Genomic DNA, 11119 nt, shown 5'->3' with positions numbered 1-11119 from the left:
GACGGCACATAACAACAACAACATGCTCTTTTGTTTCTTGGTATTATTTTCTGCAAACCAGTAGGTCTAGAATGATGGTTTAGTGCAGTTAGAATTTAGTCAAGGGTTCTTTCTGGGGGTGCATTTCCAGTAGTTTGCCCATAGCACAGCTGTGCATGAAAGGCTACGTTGGGAGAGTATAATCTCTGAGAATACTCATTTTGGCAGGTGTGGATACTCGGGAGTTGACGAAGAAGTTGCGGGAACAAGGGTCTCTGCTGGGGAAGCTGGTCCAGAATGGGACAGAGCCTGCGTCTCTGCCATTTTTGGACCCCAATTCCCGCCCCCTGGTGCCAGAAGTCTCCATTAAGGTATAGAGGGGTAGAGTGCTCCAAGCTGTGGTACCGTAGAGGTTACATTCAGTTCATGTTTGGCCTCCACACTAGAGGGAGAACCAGGGAGAGGTGTTGAAGGTAGGGATGGTAGTGGAGATAACTAATAGTGTCTGATTCTAGCTGCTGAGTATTGCCCTTTATACTTCTCTGTTCCTCAGGCTCCACGAGTATTCAATGCAGGGGGAGCACCTCGAATCCTTGCTTTGGACTGTGGCCTCAAGTATAATCAGATCCGGTGCCTCTGCCAACGTGGTGCGGAGGTCACTGTGGTACCCTGGGACCATGAATTAGACAGCCAGGGTAAGTAGCTCAGGGCTGTACGTGGCCCTCCACCAGGAGGTCCGCTTGCTAAGAGTCAAAATGAATTGTAGAAAAGAAGACAAGCATTTCTGCTTTAATAGTAAGGACTACAAGTTGAAGTATTGGTTTTGAGGTCATGTCTTTTGCTCACTCCAGAGTATGAGGGTCTCTTCCTAAGCAATGGCCCCGGTGATCCTGCCTCCTGTCCGAATGTGGTAGCAACTCTGAGCCGTGTTTTATCTGAGCCTAATCCACGACCGGTCTTTGGGATCTGCCTGGGACACCAGCTGTTGGCCTTGGCTATTGGGGCCAAAACTTACAAGATGAGGTGGGACTTTCAGGGAGAAGAGGGTGGGGGTCTTGAGGGTGGGATTAGAGTTAGTGTTGAAATAGGACGGGGCGGCCAGTGGAAGTAGAACAATAAGGCATGTGTGATTTACAGTAGTGATGGGAGGTTGGAGGTGGCCTGGGATTTACATGCCTCCATCTCCAGATACGGGAACCGAGGCCATAACCAGCCCTGCCTGCTGGTGGGCTCTGGACGCTGTTTTCTGACATCTCAGAACCATGGGTTTGCTGTCGAAACCGACTCACTACCAGCAGGCTGGACTTCACTCTTTGTCAATGCCAATGATCATTCCAATGAAGGCATCGTACATGACAGCCTGCCCTTCTTCAGGTAAGCCTGGGATATCCTGGCTGGGTTCGGTAGGCCTTTCTACCACTTTGAAGTCCCAGGGGCCTTAAGTAAAAAGTAAACCATAGCGACTGACTTGTGTCCTCTTTAAAACTACCCACTTTCCATGCCTGTGGAGATGACAGGTTACATAACCAATTTCTTCAACAGTGTGCAGTTTCACCCAGAGCACAAGGCGGGCCCTTCAGATATGGACTCACTTTTTGACATCTTCCTGGAAACTGTGAAAGATGCCACAGCTGGGAACCCGGGGGGCCAGACTGGTAAGCATCTGAGTAGAGCTGGGCTATTGACCTAAACAAGCCAAAGGGGAAACAAATTTAAAAAACCAAAAAAAAAAAACCCCAAACAACAAGCCAAGGGTTAGTTTCTAGGAGGGCTTAGGCTGAGTGTGATATAAGAAGCTGACAGAGGTGGTTTGGAGGAAATGACAGGTAGGCAGGAAGATAGCCAAGCCAGGAAGATTAGTTTGTGCTGCTTCTACCTGGAGTTCTTGTGGCTTAGTGGTTAGGAGTTGTGCTGCCAACCTAAAGGCATGTGGTTTGAATCCACCAGCTGCTCTGTAGGAGAAAGATGGGCTCTCTCCTCCCGTGCAATTTCCTGCCCCTGAAAACCTGCTAGAGAGTCAACTATAACTTGATGGTACATTATAGCAACAGCTGTTGAGAGGAACTCAGTAGGTCATGAGTCCTGCATTCTGATTCCCCCTCTTTACTCATTAGCTACGTGACTTATTCTGAATTCTGTAAAGGTAATTTCTCAGATCATCAGCCCTAACATTCTATGAGTTGCTCTGTTTCCACAGTTCGAGAGCGACTAACTCAGCACCTTCGTACCCCTGGGATTCCCACTCCTGGCTCTGGGCTTTCACCACCCCGAAAGGTTCTCATACTGGGCTCAGGAGGTCTCTCCATTGGTCAGGCTGGAGAATTTGACTACTCAGGCTCCCAGGTAAGGCATGGCCACCTCCACCTGTCTGGGTGTGTGATACCAAGAATGGATAGGGTGAAAGACAGGCATTAACACGTCTTGTGCTGAGAAAGTGAATGAGAAAAGATGAGATTGTGAGGGTTACAAGTTAGTAAGTGCTGAGTGAGTATAGGGAGGCAAAGCAGAGGAGACACACTGGTGTAAGGCTTTTCAGTCTTGCTTTTTTAAAAGTATATGAACCATTTTTGCTTTCTTAGGCGATCAAAGCCCTAAAGGAGGAAAACATCCAGACATTACTGATCAACCCTAATATTGCTACAGTGCAGACCTCCCAGGGATTGGCAGACAAAGTGTATTTCCTTCCCATAACACCTTACTATGTAACGCAGGTATGATTTGGAGGAGGATGCTCGTGGTATGCTGGGCATGGGATTCGGTCGGTAGTCACTCTGGCTTTCTAAACTTTATTGATCCATTGCTTTCCCCTCACGATTCTATATGTACTGTCTCACTTTTGCTACCTCAGGTGATCCGTAATGAACGCCCTGATGGTGTGTTGCTGACTTTTGGGGGCCAAACAGCTCTGAACTGTGGTGTGGAGCTGACCAAGGCTGGAGTGTTAGCTCGATATGGGGTGCGTGTCCTGGGCACACCTGTGGAGACCATCGAGCTGACTGAAGATCGACGTGCTTTTGCCACCAGGATGGCAGAGATTGGAGAGCACGTGGCCCCCAGTGAGGCCGCAAATTCTCTTGAACAGGTTTGAGAAGTGCTTGGGTAGTTAGTGCCATTTTCTTTATGGGTTTTTCCTTTCTGGCCAGCAAGAGATCAAGACCTTCACCTGTTTGTTCATGTCTTCCACTCATTGCAGGCCCAGGCAGCAGCCGAGCGATTAGGGTATCCTGTGCTGGTGCGAGCAGCCTTTGCCCTGGGGGGCCTGGGCTCGGGCTTTGCCTCCAACAAGGAGGAGCTCTCTGGTCTTGTGGCCCCAGCTTTTGCTCACACCAGTCAAGTTCTAGTGGATAAGTCCTTGAAGGGTTGGAAAGAGATTGAGTATGAAGTGGTGAGAGACGCCTATGGGAACTGTGTCACGGTGAGTGATGGGAGAAAGATGGGAGTACTGTTGGCCGATATGAGCTCTTAGAAGATGGTCCCGTGTCCCTCGGTTCCTGGTTGGGTACAGGCACAGATAGCAGGCTATGTGGCCTCCTGACTCAATGGGTGCTTCTGGCACTGACTCCCGTGAGACTTTCCATCCCTTTATAGGTGTGTAACATGGAGAATTTAGACCCACTTGGCATACACACTGGTGAATCTATAGTGGTGGCTCCAAGCCAGACTCTAAATGACAGAGAGTACCAGCTCCTGCGACAGACAGCTATCAAGGTGACACAGCACCTGGGAATCATTGGGGAATGCAATGTGCAATATGCCTTGAACCCTGAGTCTGAACAGGTAAGACTGTAGGTCCCAAAACTCATATTCTAACTTCTACCACCTCCTCCTGCAATTTTTTTCATCTTAGACCAAGAGGCCTTGTTGTTGTTATTATGTGCTGTTGAATCACTTGCGACTCATCGCAACCTTATGTACAAGAACCCTAAATACTGCTCTATCCTGTGCCAGCCTCACCGTCTCTGACACATTTCATTCCCACCACTCCACTCACAGAATCAATCCATCTCATCAAGGGTCTTCCTCTCCTGCGCCGTCCCTCCACTCTCCCAAACATGATGTCCCTCTCCAAGGACCAGTCCCTCCTTGCAACATGCCCAAAGTATGTCAGACGAAGCCTCAGAGTCCTTGACTCCAGGGAATATTCTGGCTTCACCTTCTCTAGGACAAACGTGTTTGTTCTCCTTGCACTTCATGGTATATGCAACACCCTTCTCCAGCACCACAGCTCAAAGGCATCAATTCTCTTTCTATCATCCCTATTCACTGTCCAACTCTGTGATGCATAGCACGTAATTGCAAAGACTATAGCCTGGATCAGGAACACCTTAGTCTCCAGTCTGATATCGTTGCTCTTCAGTACTCTTGCGAGGCCTTGTTGTTGTTGTTAAGTGCCGTCGAGTCCTAAAAACCCTAGATAACAATTCAGTATTACTTTTGGTGTAGAAAAGGCCTTTCTCTTACCCGTTCCTTTGGGGCAGAGCCACAAACTCCATTGCGGTCAAGTCCATTCTCACTATTTGCTACCCTAGAGAGCAGAGTAAAAACTCTCCTACAGAGTGCCCAAGGCTGTCATCCTTATGAAGGCACACTGCCACATCTTTCTCCTGTGGATTCCAACCACTGACCTTTTTGGTTTGGAAGCAGACACTTGTATCTCCTCACCTGTCCTTGTGGGAAAGCCGGATTGGCTCTTTTCTAAGTTCTCCTCTAGGTATGGTCTTCTAAAACCATTATCTGGCAATTTTGCCCATTTTCCCTCTTGCAGTATTACATCATTGAAGTAAACGCCAGACTGTCTCGAAGCTCCGCCTTGGCCAGCAAAGCTACAGGCTATCCTCTGGCTTATGTGGCAGCCAAGCTCGCTTTGGGCATCCCTCTGCCTGAGCTCAGGTATGGGAACAAGGAGAAAAATCAGGATGATAAATGGGTGGGGACCTGAAAAAAAAATTCATGGGCAGGGAAAATGAAATCAAGTGGCCTGGATTGGTGGGCATGGGGAGAGCTACCTGGAATCTAATTCTTTGTGTCACTCACACCCTACACTTTACGGCTCCCAGGAACTCTGTGACGGGGGGAACAGCGGCCTTTGAACCAAGTCTGGATTATTGTGTGGTGAAGATCCCTCGCTGGGACCTCAGCAAGTTCCTGCGTGTCAGTACAAAGATCGGGAGCTGCATGAAGAGTGTTGGTGAGACATGCCCTTCCCCAGTCACCCCCTGGGTTCCCATTAATACCAGGAATCTCAGTGTCAGAGGTCCGTGACATGGCTTTTACCTTATAGCTGCTTAGAAACAAGGTTTCCCAGAGCCAAATCCTGGTCAGAATACACACGCTACTGCTACTGCCCATGTTACTTCAGAATCACTGTGATTGTCTAATAGCAACCAGACTGTCTCAGCTCTCTCATTTTACAGATAGTAAACTGAGGCACCCACAAAGGGAAATTGTCAGAGCCAAGAATCGAGAACTAGACCTGACTCCTAGTTGCCCACTTTTGTTTTTCTGTTGCACTACATTCTTATTTCTGTGAAACTCCTATACCATTTCATCCACATGACTGTTTGCCCCTAGCTTTCTCCCTAGACTGGTAAGCTAGTGACATTTTGTTCAGTTAGTTTAAATACCAGTCCTTCAGGGAAACAGTTATTGCTGTTTTCCAGTGAACCCCTCTAAATCCAGTTTAGTGAGTAGAAGCCGTTCTTCCCAGACTCCCGATTCTTTGTTTTCTTCAGCCTTGGTCAAGAGCAAATGTTTTACATTCAAACCAGGACATTGAAGCCCTTTTTGTTAACATGGAAGTTTATTAGTGAACATTGAGTGTGGTTGGAATAGTCAGCCTTTAAGCGGTGGTGGAGTATTTTGGTATTGAGTTCATATGCTTCTTGACAGTGTCCCTTTATTTGCTGTAGACTGTTCTCTAGAACATTTTGACCAAAATAAGCATCTGCTTGTACCAGACAAAAAGTGCCACCATGGTATAAAGGATAAAGAACATTTCCTTGCAAACTTCTATTAAGGCAGTAGGAGGAGCCTTTAAACAAACTAGTCTAAGCTCAGATATTATTTCAGAATTTTTAGCTGTTTTGCAAGACTGCCAAGTTATTCCTTCTGGAGATAAATGTCTGTTATTGGAAAATGATGATAAACATGGGAATGGAGCCATAAATTAAATTGTGACTCAAAGAAATGGATTAAAAATAGGATCATCAGAGGTTGATTCCTGCATTGAAACATCTAAATATTTTGCATCACTTAAGTGTTCTTGTGGCACAAGTTTTAATATACATGAAGTATTTAAAAGTTAATACATACAGTTTTATTAAGCAAAATGCCTGTAGTCTTGTCACACAGAGGTGTATTCCTTTGACCAATTATATGCTTCCAAAAATTTTTAGCATGTATGTGTGGGTGTTTGGGTGTTCTCTTGTTTGTGACTTTAAAATAATATAGCCATAAGACAGAATTGCCCCATAGGGTTTACAGTTTTGTAAAAATATGAAATGACATTACCAAAAATTGAACAATATCCCTCAGAACCCACTTCCTTAACACTGAAAGTACTATCTTGGTGATTTTTAAAAAAATTTTAGAAGTAAATGCTAGAATTATAAAAAGAAAAAAAATTGATAGAAAAGCTTGACAACCTTGGGGTAAGTGTGTAGAGTGCATGAATAAAAACTGCAAAAGAAGAAAGCACGCCTGGCCATAGGTTGAATCTCTCTCCTTACTAAATAAAAATCTGGTTAAAATGAGTTGTTCACACCAGTTAATAGGTGCTGTTGAGTAGATTTCTACTCATGGAGTAGAATTGCTCCATAGGGTCTAGACTGGTCTTTATGGCAACAGTTCACCAACAAAGTACTTATTCACAAAAAATAATTGAAATTGTTAGGCTCACCTCTTGTAAGGTGAGTCTTAAATACATGCTCTGTATTATAAAGCACAGTCTTCTGTAAAGTAATTAGCATTTACTAAATTCCAGAAAATTTACATTCTATATTGCACTTCTGGATACTTACATGGAGATTAATCCAAAACACAGAGAAGGTTGTGCCTCACTTAAAATGATCAGTACCTGGAAGCATCATAAATGTTCAGTTAACTCATGGTAAATACATAAGAGTTAAACTGGTGAGTGTAGTATTATATGACAGTCTGAGGAAATACAATGGGAAAAGAAGTATATGCTAAAATTAAAGAATGAATATGGAAAAATATGCTCTAAAATGATAGTTTAATTGTGATTCACTTTGAACAGATTCAAAGAGTAGTGCGATCTATTATCCAAACATTTTAAAGTTCTTTTTCTTTAAAATTTTTTTTTCTTTTGATTATTTTTGTGTGTGTGTACCGTCAAATCAGATCTGACTGGTACAGGAGGAGATTTTTCCTCCTTCTCCAGCAGAGCATCTGGTGGATTCGAACCGTGTACTTCTAGCATTGCAGTGCAGCTTCTTGCCACTAGGCCACCAGAGCTCGCCTAAAGTTCTTAAAGATGAGACAGATTCCGTCCAGGTGGCATCATCTCATTGTGAATAAAGCAAGTTAAATAATTGAGTAACTCTTAAGTGGTTTGGGCGTCTGTGATTTACTGTCATATGTCCCAACATCCACATACTTGTGTTGGGGATTTTAATTCCTTTTTACTAACTGAAAATCTGTAAACCATAAAGTGTGATAGGGAGAAGAGTCCAAGTTTAAGATTTCATCAGAATGAAGGATCCCATCCTAGGAGACTTGCCTAGAGAAGGTCTTGGATAACTGTAAACCATAGACATCTTAAATGTGTCTTACTCTCCATCTTTCCCTCCTGTCCTTCCAGGGGAAGTGATGGGCATTGGGCGTTCATTTGAGGAAGCCTTCCAGAAGGCCCTGCGCATGGTGGATGAGAACTGTGTGGGCTTCGATCACACCGTAAAGCCAGTCAACGATATGGTAAGCAGTGCCACGCTTCACAGCAAAGACACCTTCAAAACAGACCTACTTCTCTTCTCCCAGTCTGTAAGCTTATTATCGGTAGGATTAGTAAGTCCTTTATTGGTCACTTGCTGTGTTTTGGTCACTTGCTAGGAATTTTGAGATAGATATGTTTTAACCATTGCAGCAACAGCATAAAAAGTATTGTTAGACTAGAAGGGGAAAGTATTATGTATTTCTGAAAATTACTTGGATTCCTTAAGTGAAAGTTTGTAAATCATACTGGCTTTTCAATCATTCATACATACTTTGTTTTAGAGGATTAATTACAATTGACTAATGTAATTAGTTTGCTACAATGTCTAGTCAGCTCCTTATTGTATGCTGCTTTTTTTTCACCCATTTATCTACACATTAATTTCTACTCTCCCATCCTTCTGTATGTGAGTCCTAGCTTTTTGTAACAGTAGTACTATACCATAGTTTTACTTAATGTAATATTCTCTAGATGTAGCCATGCCATGCAGTGTTTTCTGGATTCTTTCTTTTTAATGCTGCATAGTACTCCATTAGGTGAGTGTCCTCTAGTTTCTCTATCCTTTCATGTAACCTTCTTGGGTTGTTTCCATCTCTTTGCTATTGCAAATATGCGGTCGTGACCTTGGGTGTTATACATATATCTGCTCTTGTGGCAGCTTGTATTTCTTTGGGCTATATATTCTGAGTACTAGGATTTCTGGATCAAATGGTATTTCTATTCCTAACTTTCTGGGGAAGTGCCAAGCTGCTTTCCATAGTGATTGTATCATTTTACATTCCCACCAGAAATATGTGAGATTTTTAGTCTCTTCATACCCTCCTCAGCATATATATTTTGCTGTCTTGAGCATTCCTGGTTTTGCCAGCTTGAGATGATATCTCATTATTTTGATTTGAGTCTCTAATATTAATGATCTTGAGCATTTCTTCATGTATTCATTATCCATCTGTATGTCTTGTTCAATGGTGTCTTTCATGTCCTCTGTCCATTTTTAATTGAATATTCTGTCTTTTTCGTACTGATATTTGATGTTTTCTACAAATTTTTGTGATGAATCTCTAGTCATCTCATCAGATATTTCCTCCTAATCTGTATATTCCCATTTTACTCTTTTGGAGAAGTCTTTTGATGCACAAAGCGATTTCATTTTTAGGAGGACCCAGTTACCTACTTTATACTTTGCTGTTGTGCTTTTTCAATTATATTTGGTAATCTACTTATGTGCTAAATTAGGGCTTCTAAGTTTTTCTCAGTCTTTCTTTGATGATCTTTTTCATTTTAGGTTTTACCCCTAAGTTCTTAGCTTTTATGGTATGAGGTAAGGGTCTTGGGAAAAGTGCAGCCACAGTGCTCCCCTTGGAGACGAAGATGCTGAAGCTTTGTCCGCCATACTTTGGACATGTATCTAAGAGAGGCTATTCTTTGGAAAGGGACTAATATCTTGCTTAGAGAGAATGGAGGATCAGTGAAGGAGAAGAAGCCAAGTGAGGTGGATTGACACAGTGACTTCAGCAAGGGACTCTAGTGTGTTGGCATATTGTTGTTACGTGCCATCCAGTCACTTGCGACTAATAGCGACCCTATGTACAACAGCCCTAAACTCTGCTCTGTCTTGTGCAAATCGCACTGTCTCTGAAACACCCATCCTGATTACCCTAATCACTGAATCAGTCCACCTCCTAGAGGGCCTGCCCCTCCTGCACTGCCGTCCACCCTACCAAGCATGATGTCCCTCTCCAAGGATTGGCCCCTCCTTACATAGAGGTGGTAATAAAGGGCATCCTTGTCTGGTCCATGTTCACAAGGTGAGTGCCCACAGAAAATCTCTTTCCACTTAGAATAATGTTATTAGCTGTTTGTTTTGTATATATGCCTTTTTTTCTTTTTGAAGGTAAAGGGTAAAGATAGAGTTATTAGAAAGTTCCATCCCAAAGGCACAGGCCTCCTTCTTGAAAGAAAATATGGAGGAGAGGCCTGTATGTATACTTTTAATTATGGTGAGGGATTTCCTACTATTCTTACTGTGTTGAATATTTTCGTCAGTAAAGAGTGTAGAACTTGGCGAGCTCTGGTGGCCTAGTGGCAGGAAACTGCACTGCAATCCCAGAGGTGCACGGTTCAAATCGACCAGATGCTCTGCTGAAGAAGGAGGAACAGTCGCCTCCTGTACCAGTCAGATCCACTTTGACGGTACGCACATTAAAAAAAAAAAGAGTGTAGAACTTTGTCAAATGCCTATTTTTCATTTCTTAATATGATAATGTAGTTCTTTTCCTTTTGTTTATATGGTGAATTACAGTGAACTTTTTCTCATGTTGATCTATCCTTGCATATCTGATATGAATAACACTTGGTCTGTCATGTTCGGTGATTTTTTTTATACATTACATGGGTCTCTATTGGCTAGGATTCTGTTGAGAAATTTTACATTGATGTTCATGAGGGATACTGATGTATAATTTTCTTTGTTGGTGGTGTCTCTTTTGTCTGATTTTGGTATCAGTGTTTGTTTCTTTCTAGAATAAATTTGAGAATATTCTAACCTTCTATATTAAAAAATAGGGTTTTTGGTGTGTTTTTATAAATCTTAATGAAAGTTTACAGAGACTTTGGATTTCCATTCATTCATTGTTGAACACTTTCCTTCCTGCCCATCTCTTCCCCCAGTTCGCTTTTCTCTTTGAAAAGTAGGAAAAAAATTTTTTCCTTGTTTACACAGTTACCCCATACCCCAAGTCCACTCTATTATGCAACTTCCATTCTGGACTCTTGTCATCACAATAATAGCTAATCATATATTCCTTCTAAATAGTTCTCTCCCTCGTCTGTTTCGATGCAGTATATATTATTTATCCCCTCTTTTCTTAGCTTTCCCCCAACCCCGATGTCGGTCCCATTTTACAACAGTGGCACTCTGCAGTATTTGTCATTTTGTGACTGACATATTTCACTCAGCATAATGTCCTCCAGGCTCACCCATTTTGTATAATATTTCATGAGTTCCTTGTTTTTCAATGCAACATAATATACCAAATATACCATTGTGTGAATATACCAGAGCTGCTCTATCCATTTGTTTGTTGATGGGCACTTGGGTTATTTCAAACTCTTTGCTGTTGTGAACAAAGCCGCAGTAAACATGGGTGTGCATATATCTGCTTAGGTGGTGGTTATGGTTTCTTT

At 42.8% G+C, this 11119-nt stretch overlaps 1 protein-coding gene across 1 annotated transcript in view; it reads left to right on the top strand.

The window, feature by feature from the left end:
* The window catches only part of CAD (carbamoyl-phosphate synthetase 2, aspartate transcarbamylase, and dihydroorotase), a 42594-nt gene that overhangs the window by 4693 nt on the left and 26782 nt on the right, over positions 1-11119 (top strand). The window contains exons 4-16 of the mRNA XM_006880697.1: positions 208-350; positions 533-674; positions 831-1002; positions 1168-1353; positions 1522-1634; positions 2177-2322; positions 2559-2690; positions 2828-3061; positions 3173-3394; positions 3568-3756; positions 4745-4869; positions 5037-5167; positions 7802-7914. Coding sequence (XP_006880759.1) covers positions 208-350; positions 533-674; positions 831-1002; positions 1168-1353; positions 1522-1634; positions 2177-2322; positions 2559-2690; positions 2828-3061; positions 3173-3394; positions 3568-3756; positions 4745-4869; positions 5037-5167; positions 7802-7914 — 2048 coding nt within the window. The remainder of the gene's footprint in view (positions 1-207; positions 351-532; positions 675-830; positions 1003-1167; positions 1354-1521; positions 1635-2176; positions 2323-2558; positions 2691-2827; positions 3062-3172; positions 3395-3567; positions 3757-4744; positions 4870-5036; positions 5168-7801; positions 7915-11119) is intronic.

This window comes from Elephantulus edwardii, unplaced genomic scaffold (assembly GCF_000299155.1).
Source record: "Elephantulus edwardii isolate Elephantulus edwardi_28Jun2011 unplaced genomic scaffold, EleEdw1.0 scaffold00009, whole genome shotgun sequence".
NCBI classification, from domain to species: Eukaryota; Metazoa; Chordata; class Mammalia; order Macroscelidea; family Macroscelididae; genus Elephantulus; species Elephantulus edwardii.
The sequence above is the reverse complement of the archived record's forward strand: the minus strand, read 5'-3'. Positions and strand labels throughout refer to the sequence as shown.